General features: G+C 40.0%; 1 protein-coding gene across 4 annotated transcripts in view; it reads left to right on the forward strand.

Annotated features, from left to right (window-relative positions):
* The window catches only part of AFG1L (AFG1 like ATPase), a 222933-nt gene that overhangs the window by 39884 nt on the left and 160929 nt on the right, over positions 1-22120 (forward strand). For 2 of the 4 annotated variants that reach the window (XM_081251122.1, XM_081251121.1), the window contains exon 2: positions 15318-15541. In XM_081251122.1, the coding sequence (XP_081107248.1) occupies positions 15344-15541 (198 nt within the window). In that variant the 5' untranslated portion in view covers positions 15318-15343. Of the gene's footprint in view, positions 1-7577; positions 7812-15317; positions 15542-22120 lie in introns of those variants that run through there. The other 2 variants (XM_081251120.1, XM_081251123.1) reach the window with 2 other exon arrangements.

A 22120-nucleotide genomic window follows, 5' to 3' on the forward strand; every position in this document is an offset into this window, starting at 1 on the left:
ACACCTATGTATTTTGTTAAAAATGCAAATTTTGATTCAGACCCCTAGGGTAGGGCCTGAGATTCTGTACTTCTGTTGAGCTCCCTGGGGATGCCATGCTGTTGGTCAGAGGTCCTAGGATATCACTCTGTTTTATTTTCACCAGCATACTGATTATTATGTGATCTGTTGTTGCTCTTTATTTATTTTTTTGTCTCTCTTCCCCTTGACTGGAGGGAAGGCTCCATAAGGAAAAAAATTTGTTTTTAATTGTTGTTTCACCAGTGGCATGAATAGTGCCTGAGCTATAGTTGGTTCTCAAGAAACCTGAGTGAATGAATCAATGAACAGATTTATCCATGGATTTTTTTTTAATTATTATTTTTTTAACATCTTTATTGGAGTATAGTTGCTTCACAATGGTGTGTTAGTTTCTGCTTTACAACAAAGTGAATCAGCCATATGCATACATATATCCCCATATCTCCTCCCTCTTGCGTCTCCCTCCCACCCTCCCTATCTCATCCCTCTAGGTGGTCACAAAGCACAGCACAGAGCTGATCTCCCTGTGCTATTCGGCTGCTTCCCACTAGCTATCTGTTTTACATTTGGTAGTATATATAAGTCCATATCCATGGATTTTTAAGTTATTTGTATAATAGGATTATTGTGAGGAGTAAAACAAGTAATTATGTTAAGTTACTTAACCTAGTCCCTGGCACACAGTAGGTGTTCAATAAATGTGAGCTGCTATTAATAGAATTTCCTTCTAAAACTATTTTGACAATTATTTTTAAAACAGTGGTTCTTAATCAGTTTTTGTTCACTTGTTTGAAAATCTGAAGGAATCTGTAGTATATTTAGAGATCTTACCTCAGAAGAAATGCACGAACGTAGACACATACACACACACAATTTTCTTTTAATTTCAGAGGGCTCTCAGACCATCCCCCCTATTCCCTGCCAGTTGACTTGTCATGGACCCCAAGTCAAGACCTTGTTTAAAAAAAACAACCTACGTGTATATAACAATTCTTGTTAGGGCTGTTAGTGACAATTTGCCTTTTTCTAATTTCTTTTATAATTGTTGCTGTTGAGTTGCCTCTCCTTTCTGTTATAAGTTACCATGTGCCATTAAGAAGAGCATAAATGTGGTTTATTATATTACTTATTGTTTTTTTAAAATTATTTATTTATTTATTTGGCTGTGCCGGGTCTTAGCTGTGGCACACAGGATCTTCGTTGCAGCGTGTGAGATCTTTTAGTTGTGGCATGCAGGATCTTAGTTGCAGCATGTGGGATCTAGTTCCCTGAACAGGGATCGAACCTGGGCCCCCTGCATTGGGAGCAAGGAGTCTTAACTACTGGACCGTAAGAGAAGTCCCTATTATATTACTTATTAATGCCATGAGATTGTTTAAGTGGAACATATTAGCATAGACTGTAAGACTGCAGAACTTCAGAATAATTTTTTTGTTCTAAACCTCTGTCTTCAGATGAAAAATTAAATATTGGGGGAAATCGCTTCTTCCCCTGCCGATAGCACCCCCACAAACAGACAAACATGGCGTATATCCCTGAAACTTGCCAACCTAACTGTAAGAAGCGTGCCAAGCATTAAACCCACAGAGTGACACAGGACAAGAAGGGCAAGGACTCTCTGAATACCCAGGGAAAGAGGTCTTATGACAGGAAGCAGACTAAGCTGCTTTTCTGGAAAAAAGGCTAAAACTACAAATGGAGATTGTGCTGAGGCTTGAATGCATTGAGCCTAGAAAGTGCTGCAGAGTTAGAGAGTGCTGACTGTTAAGACCAACAAGCATTTTGAACTGGGAGGAGATAAGAGAAAGGGCTAAGTACTCCAGTTCTAATCTTCATCTTTTGTTTTATTGTGAAGACAATAAAATCTGGAGGTTATGTTCACTTCAAAAAAAAAGTTGAAGCAGGGGGAATTGAAGTAATAACAAATACACTCAGAGCCTGGGGAAACTCATTTATTTTCCTTGGGGAGAAAAATTGAAGTAATTGTTAAAATACTATCTAGAAAGTTATAATAGATTATTCAGATGCTAAGACATCATGATATTGACTAAATCTTATAACAAGTGGGCTGTGGAGTATAGTGGGATCTTCCTTAAACTTCGTTTAGGAGAAAGTAGTGAAATAAGGTACAAAATTGAGGTGTTAGAACAGCGCAGACTTTTTGTGCCTCTAAAATCTTCCACTTATGTTTGTAGATTAGTTTGTGGATCTTCAGAATGGCATTTTCCCACTGTCCATTTGGAGTACAATAAGACAAATTAATACAAATCCAAACAATATGGCAGCGGCATCACATAAGTTGTGTACACTGATGCAGTAACAGATTTAATTCAGTGCAGCTGTTGAGAAGTCTTTTGTGATTCAGTTTATACAGCTGCTGTCCAGGCCTAAGCTGGCCAATCTCTCGGCCTTGAGAGTCTTGCCTGACTGATTCTCTCTTTCGTTTTCTTTTTTAAAAGACTGATATTTTTTAGAGCAGTTTAGGTTCACAGCAAAATTCAGAGGAATGTACAGAGATTTCCCATATACCTCCTGCCCCCCACATGTCCCCTGTTATCAATACTCCCCAATTTTCAACATCCCATACCAGAGAGGTACATTTGTTACAGTCGATGAACCTACATTGACACAGCATCATCATCCAAAGTCCATAGTTTACAGTGGGGTTCTTGGTGTAGTACATTCTATGAATATGGACAAATGTACAATAACACATATGCACATTATAGTATATTTTAGGGTATTTTCACTACCCTAAAAATCCTCTGTGCTCTGCCTAGTCACACCTTCTTCCTACCTACTCCCTCTGTTTACTACTTACCTTTTCACTGTCAATAGTTTTGCCTTTTCCAGAATGTCATATAATTAGAATATAGGACCTTACAGTATGTAGCTTTTTCAAATTGGTCTTTCACTTAGTTATGTGCATTTAAGTTCTTTCCACGTGTTTTCATGGTTTGATAGACTCATTTCTTTTTAGTGCTGAATAATATTCCATTGTCTGGATGTACCGGTTTATTTATCCATTCTCCTACTGAAGGACATCTTTGTTGCTTCCAAGTTTTGACAATTATGAATAAAGCTGCTGTAAATATGTGTGTGCAGGTTTTTTTGTGGACATAAATTTCCAGCTTCTTTGGGTAAATACCAAGGATAATGATTGTTGGATTGTATGGTAAGAGTATGTTTAGTTTTGTAAGAAGCTGCCAAACTGTCTTCTAAAGTGGCTGTACCATTTTGTATGCTCACCAGGAAAGAGAGGTCCTATTGTTCCACATACTGGGCAGCATTTGTCAGTGTTCTGGATTTTGGCCATTCTAATAAGTGTGTAGTGGTATCTCATTTTTTTTTTTTTTTTTTTTTTTGGGCCATGTCACATAGCTTGCATTCCCTGACCAGGGATTGAACCTGGGCCCTGCAGTGAAAGTGCCAAGTCCTAACCGCTGACCACCAGGGAATTCCTTCTCATTGTTCTTTTAATTTGCATTTCCCTGGTGACATATGATGTGGAGATCTTTTCATATGCTTCTTTGTCATCTGTATATCTTCTTTGGTGTGGTTTCTGTTAAAGTCTTTGGCCCAGTTTTTTTTTTTTTTAATTTATTTTATTTTAGTTTTAGTTTTGGCTGCGTTGGGTCTTTGTTGCTGCGTGTGGGCTTTCTTTAGTTGCAGCAAGCAGGGGCTACTCTTCGTTGCGGTGCGCGGGCTTCTCATTGCAGTGGCTTCTCTTGTTGTGGAGCACGGGCTCTAGGCGCGTGGGCTTCAGTAGTTGTGGCTCGTGGGCTGAGTTGCGGCTCGCAGGCTCTAGAGCACAGGTTCAGTAGTTGTGGCGCACGGGCTTAGTTGCTCCGTGGCATGTGGGATCTTCCCAGAGCAGGGCTCAAACCTGTGTCCCCTGCATTGGCAGGTGGATTCTTAACCACTGCACCACCAGGGAAGTCCCATTTGGCCCAGTTTTTAATCAGATTGTTTTCTTGTTGTGACTTTTTAGAGTTCTTTGTGTATTTTGGATGATAGTCCTTTATGAGATGGGTCTTTTGCAAATATTTTCTCCCAGTCTGTGGTTTGTCTTTTGAGATCATGGCATTGTCTTTTGCAGAACTGAAGTTTTTAATTTAATGAAGTCTAGCTTATCAATGATTTCTTTCATGGATTGTGCCTTTGGTGTTGTATCTAAAAAGTCAAAGCTATACCCAAGCTCATCTAGGTTTCTCCTATGTCTTCTGTATTTCTCCCATGTTATCTTCTAGGAATTTTATAGTTTTTTCTTTTACATTTAGATCTATGATGCATTTTGAGTTAATTTTTGTGCAGGGTTTAAGGTCTGTGTCTAGATTCATTTTTTTTGCATGTGTTTGTCCAGTTGTCCCAGCATCATTTGTTGAAAAGACTTATCTTTGCTCCATTGTATTGCCCTTGCTCCTTTGTCAAAGATCAATTGGCTGTATTTATGTGGGCCTATTTCTGGACTCTATTATGTTCCATTGATCTATTTGTCTATTCTTTTGGCAATACCACACTGTCATGATTATTGTAGCTTTATAGTAGGTCTTAAAGTTGGGTAGTGTCAGTCCTCCAATTTTGTTTTTCTCCTTCAGTATTGTGTTGGTTATTCTGAGTCTTTTGCTTCTTCATTTAAACTTGAGAATTATTTTGTCAGTATCCACAAAATAACTTGCTAGGATTTTAATTGGGATTCCTTTGAATCTATAGATCAAGTTGGGAAGAACTGACATTTTGACAATATTGAGTCTTCCTATACGTGAACATGGAATATCTCTCCATTTTTAAGTTCTTTGATTTTGTTCATCAGAGTTTTGTAGTTTTGTTCATATAGATCTTGTACATATTTTGTTAGATTTATACCGAAGTATTTCATTTTTGGGGGGTGCTAACGTAAATGATATTGTGTTTTTTAAATAAATATTTATTGATTGATTGATTGATTTTGGTTGTGCCAGGTCTTAGTTGCAGCATGCAGGATCCTTTGTTGTAACATGTGGGATCTTTAGTTGTGGCATGCGAGCTCATAGTTGTGGCATGCGGGCTTCTTAGTTGCAGCATGCGGACTTCTTAGTTGCGTCATGCAGACTCTTAGTTGTGGCATGTGGACTTCTTAGTTGTGGGATGTGGACTTCTTAGTTGCGGCATGCATGCAGGATCTAGTTTTCCTACAAGGGATCGAACCTGGGCCTCCTGTATTGGGAGCATGGAGTCTTACCTACTGGACCATCAGGGAAGTCCTGGTATTGTGTTTTTAATTTCACATTCCACTTGTTCATTGCAGGCATATATGAAAGCAGTTGACTTTTGTATATTAACCTTGTATCCTCACTATAATTACTTGTTAGTCCCAGGAGTTATTTTATTGATTTTTTTGTATTTTCTGTTTAGATGACCATGTCATTTGGGAACAGACCATTTTATATCTTCCTTCTCAATCTGTATACCTTTTATTTCCTTTTCTTGTCTTATGGATTTATCTAGTACTATGTTGATAAGGAGTGAGGAGAGGGGACATCCTTGCCTTGTTCTTGATCTTAGTGGGAAACATCTAGTTTCTTACCATTAAGTATGGTGTTCACTGTAGGTTTTTTGTAGGTATTCTTTATCAAGATGAGGAAGTTCCTTCTATTCCTAGTTTACTGAGAGTTTTTATCATAAATGTGTATAAGTTTTTGTCAGATGCTTTTTCTGCATTTATTGATCTGATCATGTGATTTTTCTTCTTTAGTCTGTTGATGTGATGGATTGCGTTAATTCATTTTAAAATGTTGAACCAGGGACTTCCCTGGTGGTCCAGTGGTTAAGACTCCATGCTTCCACTGTAGAGGGCATGGATTCGATCCCTGGTCAGGGAACTAAGATCCTGCATGCCACGTGGCACAGCCAAAAAAAAAGGAAAAAAGAAAAAAGGTAGAACAAGCCTTGCATTCCTGGGATAATGCTCACTTGTTTATAGTGTGTAATTCTTTTTATACATTGTTGGATTTGATTTGGTAGTATTTTGTTAGGGATTTTTGCATCTGTGTTCACGAGAGATATTGGTGTAGTTTTCTTTTCTTGTAATGTCTTTGTCTTATTTTGGTATTAGGAAAATGCTGGCCTCATAGAATGAGTGAGGAAGTATTCCTTCTGCTTCTAATCCTCTGAAAGAGGTTGTAGAGAATTAGTATAATTCTTTAAATGTTTGGTAGAATTCACCAGTGAACCCATCTGTGCTTGATGCTTTCTATTTTGGAAGACTATTAATTATTGATTCAGTTTCTTTAATAGATGCAGACCTATTTAGATTGTCTGTTTCTTCTTGTGTGAATTTTGGCTGATTGTGTCTTTCAAGGAATTTCAAGGAATTTGTCCATTTCACCTATTCCTTTATTTATGGGTTGAGTCGTTCATAGTATTCCTTTATTATCCTTTTAATGTCCATGGGATCTATAGTGATATCCCTCTTTCATTTCTGCTATTAGCAATTTGTGTCCTCTCTCCTTTTTCCTTGTTAGCCTGGCTAGAGGCTTATCAATTTAATTGATCTTTTCAAAGAGCCAGTGTTTGGTTTCATTGATTTTCTCTGTTGATTTCCTGTTTTCAATTCCACTGATTTCTGCTCTTATTTCTTTTCTTCTGCTTACTTTGGATTTAATGTTCTTTTTCTAGTTTCTTAAGGTGGAAACTTAGATGATTGATTTTAGATCTTTCTTCTTTCTAATATATGCATTCATTGCTATAAATTTCCCTTTAATCACTGCTTTTGATGCATCCCACGAATTTTGATAAATTGTGCTTCCATTTTCATTTGACTCGAATAATTTTTACATTTATCTTGAGGTTTCTTCATTGACCCATATGTTATTTAGAAGTGTGTTGTTTAGTCTCTGAATATTTTATTTTATTTTTAAATTAAAAAAATTTTTTTCTGGCTGCGTTGGGTCTTCATTGCCACGCGTGGGCTTTCTCTAGTTGTGGCGAGCAGGGGCTACTCTTCGTTGAGGTGTGCAGGCTTCTCATTGCGGTGGCTTCTCTTGTTGCAGAGCACGGCCTCTAAGGCGTGCTGGCTTCAGTAGTTGTGGCTTGCAGGCTCTAGAGTGCAGGCTCAGTAGTTGTGGCGCACAGACTTAGTTGCTGTGCGGCACATGGGATCTTCCTGGACCAGGGATCGAACCTGTGTCCTCTGCATTGGCAGGCGGATTCTTTTTCTTTTTTTCTTTTTTTTTTTTTTTTTGCGGTACACGGGCCGCTCACTGCTGTGGCCTCTTCTGCTGTGGAGCACAGGCTCCGGAAGTGCAGGCTCAGCGGCCATGGCTCACGGGCCCAGCCGCTCTGCGGCATGTGGGATCCTCCTGGACTGGGGCACGAACCCGTGTCCCCTGCATCGGCAGGCGGACTCTCAATCACTGCACCACCAGGGAAGCCCAGCAGGCGGATTCTTAACCACTGTGCCACCAGTGAAGTCCCATAGTCTCTGCATCTTTTAGAATTTTCCATTTATCTTTCTGTTATTTATTTCTAGTTTAATTCCATTGTGGTCTGATGGCAGACATTGTATGATTTCTGTTCTTTTTTTTTTTTTTTTTTGCAGTACGCGGGCCTCTCACTGTTGTGGCTTCTCCCGCCATGGAGCACAGGCTCCGGACGCACAGGCTCAGCGGCCATGGCTCACAGGCCCAGCCGCTCCGCGGCACGTGGGATCCTCCCGGACCGGGGCACGAACCCACATCCCCTGCATCGGCAGGTGGACTCTCAACCACTGCGCCACCAGGGAAGCCCTGATTTCTATTCTTTTAACTTTGGTAAGGTGTGTTCTATGGCCCAGAATGTGATCTATCATGGTGAATGTTCTGTGTGAGCTTGAGAATAATGTGTATTGTGCTGTCGTTGGGTGAATTATTCTATAGATGTCAAGTTTAGCCAGTTGATTAATGGTGTTGTTGAGTTCAACTAAGTCCTTACTGATTTTCTGCCTACTGGATCTGTCCATTTCTGCTCGAGGGGTACTGAAGTCTCCAAGTATGATAGTGGATTCATCTATTTTTCCTTACAGTTCTATCAATTTTTACCTCATGTAGTTTAACTTGATGGTCTGTTGTTAGGTGCATATACATTAACGATTGTTATGTCTTCTGGGAGAATCAACTCTTTTATCTTTATGTAACGTCCTTCAGTATCTCTGATAACTTTCCTTGCTTTGAGGTCTGGTCTGTCTGTAATTAATATAGCTACTCTTGCTTTTTTTTGATTAGTGTTAGCATGGTGTATTTTTTTCCATCCATTTTTTAAAAATATCTTTATTGGATTATAATTGCTTTACAATGTTGTGTTAGTTTCTGCTCTATCCATCCATTTACTCTTCATATGTATGTGTCTTTGAATTTAAAGTGAGTTTATTTTAGTCAACCTGTAATTGAGTCTTGGGTTTTGATCCACTCTGACAATCTTTTAATTGGTTCATTTACACCAATCACTTTCTTTTCAATCTTGGGGGCAGCAGTTTGTCCTGTGTCCTTCCTTCTCTTATGGATCTGAGAAGATACGTTGATTTTTCAGCTTTTTACTTGTTGTTGGTATAGAATGGAAACTTATAAGCTTCTTATATGCAGGACTAGATAACCCATGGTTCTCTTTTTATGTCTGCTGATTGCCTGAAGTGATGCCTCATCTTCAGTGTAACTTGGTTTTCTTTTTTGAGAAATGTGAATGAAGTATAAACTACTCAATAAAGATGTTGGGTTAGTAAAAATAAAAGTGGAAGTAAAGGACTTTAAGCCTCTTCAAAGCCAGATCCCAATAGAAACAATGTACTTTGCCCACAGTCCTGATGGTTCCTATGAATAACTTTAAAAATTAGATATTTTATAATTGTAAACAGGAATATGAAGACTGAGGAATAGCTACTGGATTTGGCAACAATAGGCATTGGGTAGGGACTTCCCTGGTAGTCCAGAGGTTAAGAATCTGCCTTCCAATGCAGGGGACGCGGGTTCTATCCCTGGTCGAGGGACTAGGATCCCCCATGCCACAGGGCAACTAAGCCCGCACGCCACAGTTAGCTGGTGCACCGCAACTACAGAGCCCACATGCTGCAACTGCTGAGCCCATGCACTCTGGAGCCCATGCGCTACAACTAGAGAGCCCGTGGGCTCTGGAGCTCACATGCCACAACTAGAGAGAAGCCCACATGCCGCAACGAAAGATCCTGCATGCCTCAATGAAGATCCTGCATGCTGCAGCTAAGACCCGACGCAGCCAAAAATAAATAATAAAAAAATAAATAATAAATATTAAAAAAAAAGGCATTGGGTGAACTTGGCAGAAGTCATCTCAGTAGAAGCTTGATTATAGTGGGTTGAGAAATGAGCAGGATGTGGGGGGCAGCCAGAAAAAGTAAAGTCAACTCTTTCAAGTGGTTTGGCTATAAAGGGAAGGAGGGAGAGCAGGTGTCAAGTCAAGGAGGTTGTTTGTTGTTGTTGTTATTATTTTAAGAGGAGAGGGTTGAGCTGATATGAAAAAAACTAGTAGAGAGGGGAAGGGAGATGATATAGTACAGAGGTGATTAATGAAGAGAATGACATCTCTGAAAATGTAAGAAGGGAGGGGATTCAAGAAATATTTAATAAGCAACAATCATGTCAGGCACTGTTGCCCTCAAAGAGCATATGTTCTAATGGGGACAGAAAACAAAAAGATAAATAAGTATCATATAAGGCATTTAGTATAACTAAATCTAGTGGTTCTTTAGATATAAATAAAAAAATATATGTGTATAAAATACCAGAGCATATCTTGCATAGAAAGATCCTTTTTTCTTACTATTTCATACTTTTACTAATTAGTTATTACTTCATGAAACTTGTTTTTCAGTTATGTATATTTGTGTGTATATTGGGTCATGATGTTTTTTCCAAAAAATTGAAATCCACTGATTAGGGGATGAGTGAAGGCATTAATAGCCCTTGATGGAATGAGAAATAGCTCTTAAGCTGTAACTGCGGAAAGAAAAGAGAATGGGGTAGATACAGGTGAGTTTGGAAATCTGGTGGTAGGGAGCTGAGGGTGGGTTGAGATTTGTGGAGGGGAAATTAGGCTGGCAGAGGGTTGGTTGGAGGAGGAGGCTATCCAGTTGGGACCATGTGTGAACAAAGGCATGGCTATGAAATGAAAGAATGGAAAATGTTTGAGATATGGTGAGCAATCCAGTTTGACTAGAAGGCAACCCACATTATTGAATCTACCTTTGCATTTTCCATTCTACCCCGCTTCCTAACATTTCTGCTGTTGCCATCCTAATTTGGACCTGTATTAGTCCCACTTAGAATAGTTTCATAACCAGTTTCCCTGTACCCAAATTCATTTTACTTGCTATTTCCAGTTGATCTTGATTCGTTACTGCTGCAATTTTTTTGTTCTTCCACCCGCACTTAAAACGAGTCAGCTTTGCTACTCCCTATTACCCATTACATGTGGTGGTACTCAGTCATTTCTTGTATCGAAAAAATAGATGCATTTTGGAGAGTAGAGGGGGAGTAGTCTGAAAATGCAGGCTGCGCCCCTATTACGGATTCCTTGAACCTCAGAATGAGGACACTATCTGTGTTGGGTATCCCCAAGACTACCCCCAGGTTTGGTGATTTACCAGGAAGACTCAGAGGACTCAGCATATGGTTATACTCACAGCTACGATTTATTATTGTGAAAGGATACAGAGCACAAGTAGCAAAGGGAAAATGCGTGTGGGACAACGTTCAGAGAAAATTAGGCACAAGCTTACAAGCCTCTTCTTCCAGGAGAGTCGAACAGAACATGCTTAATTCTTCCAGCAACTTACTGTGACAACAGGTGTGAAATGTTGTCTATTAGGGAAGCTCATTATAGGCTCAATGCCTAGAGTTGAGCCGTGGTTACGAAGGCACCCTCTGCCTAGCATATGCCAAAATTACAGACTTCTAGAAGGAAACTAGGTGTTCAGCATAAATCACGTTGTTTGTATACGATACAAACATTTAGGCACAGTGAGTCACTCTTACCATTTCTGGGAATGATGGGAACCGAAGTTCCAAGTCAAGGGCCCATTTTTGCAAGCAGGCATTGCTAAGGACGGTAGTCTCAGGCCTGCTGTGTTAACTCTTTTCTGCACACTATTCTTACTTGATGTGATCCTATAAGGTGGGGAAGTGGCCTTAGGGGCTGCTTTGGAAATGGGGTGGTATGGGCTTGGGAATGAGGGAAATGTGAAGAGGTCAGGACTTTGTTACCCCCTGTTCTTTTCTCTTAAATAAATTTGGGATCCGATGGAAAGTTTTGTATAGAAAAAGGTGCTGCTGTTAAAATTGCATTTGAAAACCACTCCTTTAGGGACTTCCCTGGTGGCCCAGTGGCTAAGACTCTGTGCTCCCAGTGCAGGGGGTCTGGGTTCAATCCCTGGTCAGGGAACTAGATCCCACATGCTGCAATTAAGAGTTCACATGCCGCAACTAAAGATCCCGCGTGCTGCAACTAAGACCTGGCACAGCCAAAAAAAAAATAAAACTGTTTCCCTTAAAAAAAAAAAAGAAAAGAAAACCACGCCTTTAAACAATGAGATGAGTTTTAAGCAAAATATTGATAAAATCACATTGAGATTTTAGCAAGATCATCCCTGTAGTTGATGGAAGATATTTTTAGAGATTATGGTGTGGTTGTGGTAAATGTGAGGCAGGAGGCGATCAGAGGCAGGGAGGCCAAGCCAGAGACAATAAGAGGCCCAGCTGGAGTGGTTGTGTGAAGAGGGGAGGAGGGAATGGATTAGAGAGTATTTAGGATGTAAAATTGAGTAGCACTGATGATTGATTGGCTGAGGACCTGGTTGAGGACTGGGGAAAGGGTTTGTGGGATGAAGGAGAAGGAAATTAGCATTATCTTAGGTTTCTTACTTGGTTGATTCCAGGGAGTGGAAAAGAGCATTTTCCCTGGTTGTGAGACTCTCAAATCCTCCAACACTAATGGATGTCTGTCAGTTCATTTCTGGCACTATCTACCTGGAGGTAGCATCGGATCCCCCAAGTTAAAGGGCCAATCCCACAAAAGTGGCCCCACTTCAGAGGCCAGCTGCAAATGGGCTGCCCAAGCTACCCACACTTCCGCATGTCTGACTACAAATTTAGGCGGTTGATACTTAGCTAAATTTGATAATTTACTAGTAATGGTCATGGAACTCAGAAAAAACACTTTACTTATGTTTATCAGTTTATTATAAAGGGTACATAGAGCTCAGGAACAGACAAATGGAACAGATGCACAGGGCAAGGGATGAGAGCAGGGCTGTGGAGCTTCCGCGCCCTCTCTGGGTATGTCACCTTCCTGGCACCTTGATGTTTTCACCATCTTGGAAGCTCTCCATATCTTATTGTTCAAGAGTGTTTATAGAAGCATGTAAACATATAATTTTTTTAAATTACTTAAATAATTTATTTTTGGCTGAGTTGGCTCTTTGTTGCCACGCACAGGCTTTCTCTAGTTGTGGCGAGCAGGGGCTACTCTTTGTTGCGGTGCATGGGCTTCCCACTGCGGTGGCTTCTCTTGTTGCAGAACATGAGCTCTAGGCATGAGGGCTTCACTAGTTGTGGCACGCATGCTTAATAGTTGTGGCTCATGGGTTCTAGAGCACAGGCTCAGTAGTTGTGGCGCGTGGGCTTTGTTGCTCTGCAGCGTGTGGGATCTTCCCGGACCAGGGCTTGAACCTGTGTCCCCTTCATTGGCAGGCAGATTCTTAACCACTGCGCTGCCAGGGAAGCCCTATAATTTTTAAAAGCTAACTTGTAAAACAGCATCTATAGCCCAAAGTTTCCCTTTTTCCTATGAAACCTTTATTGAAGTACAATTTATATACAAATAACATTCATTGATTTTAGGTGAACAATTCAATGTGTTATGACAAATGTATACAGTCATGTAACCACCATCATAATCATGATACAGAATATCTCCATCACCCCTAAAATTTGCTCCTACCCCTTTGCTACCAATCCCATAACCCTATTCCTGGGTTCTAGAAACCACTGATTTGCTTTCTTTCACTAGAAAAGTTTTGCTTTTTCTAGAACTTTGTATACTGTAATCATATAAAATTAAATTTTGCTTCTGGCTTTTTTCAATTAGCGTAATACTTTTAAGATTCATCTACATTGTTATATTTATCAGTAGTTTTAATCTTTTTACTTCTGAGTAATATTCCATTGTGTGGATATACCATCGTTAACCCATTCATCAATTGATGGACATTTGGGTTCATTCCAGCTGTTAAATATTATAAATAAAGCTGCTGCTTTGAGTATTCAAATACAAAAAAAAATTGTTTATAGAATTTAATCTCCAGCCTCCCCTGCCCTCCCAGGTTGGTGGGTGGGGCTGAAAGTTCCAACTTTCTAAACACTTGGTCTTTCTGGGGACCAGCCGTGTCCTGAGGTTATCTTGGGGCCCTACCCTGAGTTCATTAGCATATGTGGGATGGAAAGAGGCTCATTATGATAAACAGAAAACACTCTATCACTTAGGAAATTCCAAGGGTTTTATGAGCTCTGTACTAGGGACTGTGGACCAAGGGCAAATATGTTTCTTATACCACTCTGGTAGACACCTCAAATTGCTGGAAACCTTTATGGAACTCTCAACCTATGCCTCCAGCTTCAACATGAACCCAAGCCTTGTTCTTGGTCCTATGAGGCCTAGGGTTCCAGGAGACCCTTAGTCCGGTTCTCTTTTGCAGGCTGTAAGCCCCCTGTATTAGTTAGGGTACAATTTAGGCCTCCGTAACAAAGAGACCCTAAAATACACTGCTTGAAAAGCAAGATAGACATTTATTTTACATAAAAATCCAGGCAGGTGGTCCAGAGCTAGTTTGGCAGCTCAGCATTGTTAGGGAACTTTGCTCTGCTTTGCTCAGCATTCTGTGCGCCTCTCCTTGCCAGGTTGGCTCTTCCAGCTGCAGTCATGGCACTTTCTTTCCAGTCAGAGGGAGGGAAGGGAAGGGGAGGAGTGGGATTCGCCCTTTCCCTTTAAGTGCTCCAGAGCGGAGCTGCACACATTTCAGCTTACATCCCATTGTTCACATGACCATCCTGGCTGCCAGAGAGGCCAGGATATGGAATATTTCACTCGGCAGCCTTGCACCCAGCTAAAACCTTTATTCAGAAAAAGGGAGAGCAGTTATTAGAGGATAGCTCTGCCTTATCCCCAACAGTCATGGTATATTTAAGGATTTTTTCCCCCTTTTTTAGAAAATGATAGAAATAATGTTGTGACTGTTAATTTTTTTCCTAAATTAAGTAGTTTTCATATTATTGAAATAAAGGAAACATGGTCTTCAATGAAACAGGAGAAACAATGGCAAAATACCCTTGTAAAATCTTTGTCTAAAAATGTGCCAGTTTGCTGCTCACTGAACCTGCCCCAGATAAGGAATAGAGTTATAACTGGACCTTACCACAATCAGTTTTCTTCCCCAAGAAGCTAAAAAAAGGATTAACACACCTCCCTGCTTTGAAACAGACACTCTGTTGTGTCTCAAGTCTTTGTGTTCAACCTAAAGGTGATGGAAAAGGGAAGGAGTCTCGCAGGCAGTGGGCTGAATTCAGTGTGGTGACATCTGGATGCTGTGTTGTTTTAGACAGTGAATAAAGAGGCAGTAGAAAACCCTTTGTGACTAGTGTCTAAGTCTCTGTCTTCGCACTGAAGAACCAGGTTTAGGCCTAATGCAAAGAAAGGTACCACCCCTGCTGTGAGGAAGGATGTGGTGAACCCAGGTGGCTCATTCATTGGAGTGGAGGCAAAGCAGACATTCCATTCTTCCTGGAAGAGGGGTTGTAGTGATAGCTTATGAGTTTGGGGTTTATTAAACGGAGACATTTATAAATATATTTATGTTACAAAATGTGTTTTATATTATTATTTTCATCAAAGTGATATTTACAACAACTGCTCAAATATAATTATAACTGGTTAAAAGTTTTAATGTGGCCATTAAGAAATAATGTAGAGGGGCTTCCCTGGTGGCACAGTGGTTGAGAGTCCGCCTGCCGTTGCAGGGGATACGGGTTCGTGCCCCTGGTCCGGGAAGATCCCACATGCCACGGAGCGGCTGGGCCCGTGAGCCATGGCCGCTGAGCCTGCGCGTCCAGAGCCTGTGCTGTGCAACGGGAGAGGCCACAACAGTGAGAGGCCCGCGTACCACAAAAAAAAAAAAAAAAAAAAAGCAATAATGTAGAGCACTATGAAATATCTTCATTTCAGAAAGTCTAAAATTTTATATATATTTTTGTTTATAGCCTATACAGTGCAGACAGCCAAGAGTATGTCTCCAACTTCTGCTACAGAGGTTTATTCAAAAGCTTTAGCTGTTTGCCATGGACCACTGGACCACTATGACTTTCTGATCAAAGCTCGTGAGCTAAAGGACGATGAACATCAAAGAAGAGTCATACGGTGTTTGCAGGAATTACATGAGGACCTTAAAGGCTACAGTATAGAGGCAGAAGGCCTTTTTTCTAAGGTAAGGTTTGTGTGACATTAAAGATTGAACAGTTAAAAATGTAAGCATTTTAAAAATGGATTAAATGCAGTTGGGTAAAATGATGAAAGAGCTTGAAAATTTCCTACCAGTTCCTTTAAACAAGCTCTGTTGGATCCCCATTTCTGACCTCTTGATGTTTCATAGCTTTCTTTCACCTTCAGGGGGATTCAAATAGCTTCATATTGAGGCGTTAAAAAAAAAACACCTAAATACCAGTCAAAGTGAAAACTTGTGTGCATTTCAAAGCTTCTCCCTCCTTCTAGGTTAGGCCTGGCCTAGGATCAGCAGCAGAGAAGAGGGAGTGACTTGTTCTTCTCTCTCTTCTCCTTTCTCTGCTAGCTTGGCTTCTCTAGGGTCGGAATGAGGGGGATAGAAGATTAGAGTGAAACAGCAGAGTCTTAAGTGACCAGTTAAGGGCCTTTTGTGTGGTAGATGCTGACATGCTAGCTTTCTGTGAGGGGCACTGGGTGGATTCTTTAGGACTCCCATGAGGACCTCCCTGCTGCTCCACTCTGTGACTGACCTCTTACGACTCTTAACGGAGCACCTCACACCACTACGTGGGGCTGAGACGGCCTTGCCCTTGCACTTAGCCTTCTTAGGGGGGTTCTTTCAGGATAGCACTAACTAGGTCACCTTTATGGCGTCTACTTAGGCCATGGGAAGTATAACATCTCATTTCTCCAACCCCTTCTGCATGGGCAGCTTCAGTCAGTCTCCTGCCCTTGGACTTCTGCAGATATAAGAAGCAAGCACCAGTGTCTGTCTTTGTCCTGTGCACCCCAATACTCTTGGGGACACATGTCAAGTTCTTCCATGAATTCTTTCACACCCTGCTTTGGTAGCTGTCTGTAGATTTTCTCACCTAAATGAGTATCCAGTCCATTTTTTCCTTAATGCTAATCTCCTTGGATGTTTCTCTTGGGTACCCCCTGCACTTGGCATGAGGTTCATCTGGGGGAAATGCCACAGAATTCTTTACCCAGCTAACAACGTTCTGCCTTGATTACTTTGGTTTTAGGGCTGTTTTTTGTTTGTTTGTTTGTTTTTGTTTTTTGTTTTTTGTGGTACACGGGCCTCTCACTGTTGTGGCCTCTCCCATTGCGGAGCACAGGCTCCGGACGCGCAGGCTCGGCAGCCATGGCTCACGGGCCCAGCCGCTCCGCAGCATGTGGTATCTTCCCGGACCGGGGCCCGAACCCGTGTCCCCTGCATCGGCAGCGGACTCTCAACCACTGCGCCACCAGGGAAGCCCTAGGGCTGTTTTTTGACTTTTTTTTTTTTCCTCTTTTTAAGTAATTCCTGCCTGGATACAATTAGTGCCTCTCTTTAGTGTGTAGGGGGACCTGTCTCCCCTTGTCCTCAGCTTTGAGTTTTTGCTGAAATTCTGAGACACCAGGAAAACTCCCATTCCTTATCCTGCTGTAGAAGCCATTGTCATCAGTGGTGTCATCCCCAAATCATGAGGGGTATTAATAGTTATAAGAGTTAGAATATTGTTCAACCTAAGAAACTACTTTTCCTTTAACTGACTGACCAAACCTCCTCCCCCCACCCCGCTACACAAATATTCTTTTATTATAAGATCTTTATAAGAAAGGTATTGTATAACAATATGTTAGTAGAACTTTATTTAAAAACTCTACTGAAAGTAATTTTACGTTTTAAAAAGCACTTCAGAATGTAATGAAACAGTTTTATTTTTATATAAGGAAAAGGCTGCCATTGTGTTAACATCTTTTGGTTAAAAGGAATAGAGAATTATTTAGGTTTGAGAGAGAAATGGAGATGTAGAATAAGATTACATAAGAAAATAGCAATGAAGAGCATCTCCATCGCTCAGCCAGGCCTCACAGAGCCTGTGCCAGCTTTCAGCAGTATCAGCGGCTCTGAAAGCTTTGATGATTTGTAGTAGGAGGTACCCATTGATTCTCCAGAACCCTGCCATTCACATAACCTGCTTACTCTTTGTTCCTTTTCCCCATGCCCTTACCCGCTTCTGTTCATTCTACCAGCTTCTCAGTTCTTTTCCTGTATCCGTGATTTAAATTCCTGAGTAAAAATCTGACAGTCCACCCAAACACTTCATCCCTGTTTGGGCAGAGCTTTCACACCAGTTTTCCAGAGGCTGCTAGTCCACACAAAGATTGGATCTCTGTATAAGATGCCATCCAGGGCTCCCGTGAGCAGGGCGGTTTCCCTCAGAAGTGGACTGTGAGTGTGGGAGCCAGAGTGTGTTAGCTAATCCAGAACAATGGTTATGGGAAATAATGATGAATTATCCCTTTTGATGGCCAACCTTTTCTCTTTTTCCTGTGTTTCCAAAAGTTGATGGGTGAGTCAAGAAGCAAAAAGTTTGGAAAATACAGATTGCTTAGGTACTGCATACCTAATTATAGTTTGCAATACCGGAGGTCTTCCAAATAAAATAACAACTTTGTTACGTGTCATAGCCAGGAAACAAGATGTTTTACTTACCAGATTTTTTTTTGTTATCTGAAAGTTAAATTTCTCTCATGACTGTTGTATCTTATTCCCTTTCTAGCCCTCTCCCTTTTGGAAATACAGTCCTTTTCCTCCTGCCCACTCTGTATCATCCCTAGGGCTCATCTTACAGGGGTTGGTGAACTTCCATTCCTTAATAAAATATTCCTTAAATTAACTTATCTGGTTGCCAATTCAACAACCTGGTTTTTTTCTTTAAAATTATTATTTGGCTCTTCTTAAGGGTATTTTCCCATACTTCCACCTTTGATTTATAAATTGGCTATGCTGGATTTGCCTAGTAAATAGATAGCTATTTAGCAGTAAGTAAATGCAGTACTTTCTATCTAGCGGCCCTGGTTTTATTGGGTAATTCTTATGTAAGGAGGAAATTTGACAAGTCAGGTAGTTTCAAACGTGTCTAATGAAAGCTTATATTTGTTAAATCCCAATGCATATGTGAATGAATGTTTAGTAAATGGATTGACATCTCTTTATGATAGTATTTGTCCTGTAGTTTCTTAAGCCCACCAAATCATTGTTTTTCAATGTTTTTCAAACATTGAAAAAGGTCCAAATATCAAATGTAATTTGAATAAAACATATATGAAAACTTTAGTTTTGAAGATTCTAAAGGCGCCACAGACCTACTTCTTCTAAAAATAAAGACTGATATGATGGGCTTCCCTGGTGGCGCAGTGGTTGAGAGTCCGCCTGCTGATTCAGGGGACACGGGTTCGTGCCCCGGCCCAGGAAGATCCCACATGCCGTGGAGTGGCTGGGCCCGTGAGCCATGGCCACTGAGCCTGCGCATCTGGAGCCTGTGCTGCGCAATGGGAGAGGCCACAACAGTTGAGAGGCCCGCGTACCACAAAAAAAAAAAAAAAAAAGACTGATATGCTGATTAGCAGAGAAGGAAGCTTTGGACTGTTAGGTTTTCCAGCAGTAGAACTTTGTTAGTATGTAGAGTTCTTGATTTTGGTAAATAGGGTTTATAATTTCATGGACATTTGATTTTTCCCCCAGCTTTATTGAGATATTATTGACAGATAACTTATGTAAGTTTAAGGTGTGCAATGTGATGATTTGATACCTGTATACATTGCAAAATGATTACCATAATAAAGTTAGTTAACACCTATATCCCTTCACATAATTACTGTTTCTCTTTGTGGTAAAAACATTTAAGATCTACTCTTTTAATGACTTTCAAGTATATAATACTGTATTGTTAATTATAGTCACCATGATTCCCAGAACTTATTCGTGTTATAGCTCAGAGTTTGTACCCTTTGACCAGTATTTCACCATTTCCCCTACCCCACAGCCCATGGTAACCACCATCCTATGAAGTACGCTTTTTTAAAATTCTGCGTGTAAGTGAGAACATACAGTATTGTCTTTGTCTGACTTATTTCAGTTAGCATATATGGGCATTTGATTTTGTTTTTGATGCAGATGTTTAAATATTCATTTTGGTGGACTTGTTAAAAAAATTGTACTCCTAAGAAACTTTCTGTAAGGGTAAGCCATAATGTTAGAATAAAATGCATCTTCTTCAAAAAATGCCAGAATTATTAGTCAGTGAGAAAAAATTGGTGGCAGACTATTAGGCTGCTTTCACCTACCTACATAAAAATGTTTTCTCTAGTAAAAATTTGAAAAAGTTATGAGCCGATGACTATGCTATATGAGCAACAAACTATGAAGAATAAGCATTTATGAACACTTTACTTTTGTTATCAAATAAAACTTACAGCCAGGTTAATCTGACACATTTAATCTATGCATAATTGTTATTGTGCTGTGAGGTAATTAGGCACAAATGGTAAGTAAGTAGTTCATGTAAATCAGTATAACTAGAATTAGTTTTACACAGCCAAATCAAGCATTTCTAGAGTCATGGAGGGAGAGAATTAAAGAGTGTGGAGCTACTCTGAAAATCTCTGTTTCCATTAATCAGGTGTATACAGGCAGCCAGGTTTTTTCATCTCTGGGGAGGAGAAACCATAGCCAGAGAGACCTGGGAATTGGGAAGAGGAGTCGGGAACAAAATTCCTTTTCCTTTTCTCCTGATCTTCACAAAATAATTTTGCTTTTCCCTGATGAGAAATTATTATTTCAAACTTCCTTTTACAACCTATGGTCTTTTATTTGGATACCTCTCCTCACTCTGCCAAGAACAATGCATATAGCAGGTAGAGACGACCTGCGCTGCCTTGAATCCAGCTAATCTAAGGTCTTGGTGCTTTCTGTGATCTGGCTTCTAGCATCTGGAGGCCATGAATAGGATACCTGGAATGCTGGGCTGTGGAATTTTCTCTCAGGAGATGCAGGAGGCCTATTATCTGGGTCCCTTCAGTTATTTATCCAAGACTAGGCAGTTTGCTGCTTTTTCCTCAGTTCCTCCCTTCTCTCCCCCAGCTAAGGAAGTGAGCACTTATACTCTCCGTTCCTCTTCTTAGAATTGGCATTTCCTATAGGTGAAGTAGGTTGAGCAATGTGATTTAGGTAAAGCCTCCCTGTTTCCTGGTAATTTATCCTTCAGAACATCATAAGCAACATTGAGTATGAAATAGACATCTATAGCTACAGCTTTATTAAAGACCAGAAATATTTTTAGATGAATATTTTCTTGTATCAAATTTTTATGAAAGCCGAAACAAAAGGTTACATCCTAACCCAATGACAGCATTATTTGTAAGGAAGTGAGTCAAACTGCATTGTTTTTTGAGAACTAACACATGCCAACGGCTCATTTAAAGTCTGAAATTTGAGTGAGTGTAATGGTCCTGCTTCAGTCTCCAGAATAATTAACAAACGTATCCAATTACATTTTAAGTTTTGTCATGGTTCTGCAGGTAAAATTATGCCATCAATGTACATGAGAATGTCTCTTTTTTTTGAGTTTTTTCTTCCAGTTTTATTGAGATATATTTGATATATAGCACTGTATAATTAAGGTATAGAGCATACTGATCTGACTTACATGCATCATGAAATGATTACCACATAAGTCCAGTGAATATCCATCATCTCCTGTAGATACAAAATAAAAGAGAAAGAAAAAAATACTTTTTTCTTGTGATGAGAACTCTTAGGATTCACTCTCCTAACAACTTTCACATATAACATGCATGAGTGTTAATTATATTAATCATGTTGTACATTACATCCCTGTTATTTATCTTATAACTAGAAGTTTGTACTTTTTGACCACCTTCATCCAGTTCTCCCCCCGCCACTTGCCAGATGAGAATGACTTTTATAAATTCCTTAAAATAAATTTAAATAAAAGGGGTATAGCCCTATTTTATAATGTCTGAGATAGGAATTTTATCTGTCATTGTCTGCCAAAACTGACTACTTTGGTTATGGCAGCAGAATTATGTAGGCCATAACTAGGCATTAGAGCCACGGAATCTATGCTGAGATTTTGGTCAGGTTTCTAGATCAGGGGTTGGCAAATATTTTCTGTAAAGGACCATGTAGGAAATCTTTTAGGGTTAGGGGGCCATATGATCTCTGTCACAGCTATTCAGTTCTGCCATTGTAGTCAGAGTAGCCATGGATAATTAAAAAATAAATGTATTCTGATAAATATTTATTTAGAAAAACAGATATCGGACTGGATTTAGCCTATAGGCCATAATTTGCCGACCCCTGCTGTAGATGGATGACTGCTTCCTGACTAGATTTGAGGGCTGATGGGAGACCATTAATAGTATTCAGGGCTCTCTTGGAACTGTACTTAGTCTAGCTTTCCAATCTGATTTTCCATTACTTCCCTTTATGTATACCTGCCTCTAGTCAACAGAACTATTCACTGATTTATTATATAGACAAACAGACAAATGGAACAAAACAGAAAGTCTAGAACATACATGGAGGCTTGATGTACCATTGAGTTGACACTGAAAATCAGTGGGAAAAAGATGGTCTAGTCAGTAAACAGGGATGAGACAATTGATGATCTTTGTGAAAAGTAAAATAAAATTAGGTACCTACCTCTCTGAACATAAACATAAATTCCATAGAGTCAGTGTTCTAAGTTTAAAGTGAAATTTTAAAACT

This window comes from Mesoplodon bidens, assembly GCF_964165515.1.
Source record: "Mesoplodon bidens genome assembly, chromosome: 12".
In the NCBI taxonomy this organism is placed as follows: Eukaryota; Metazoa; Chordata; class Mammalia; order Artiodactyla; family Ziphiidae; genus Mesoplodon; species Mesoplodon bidens.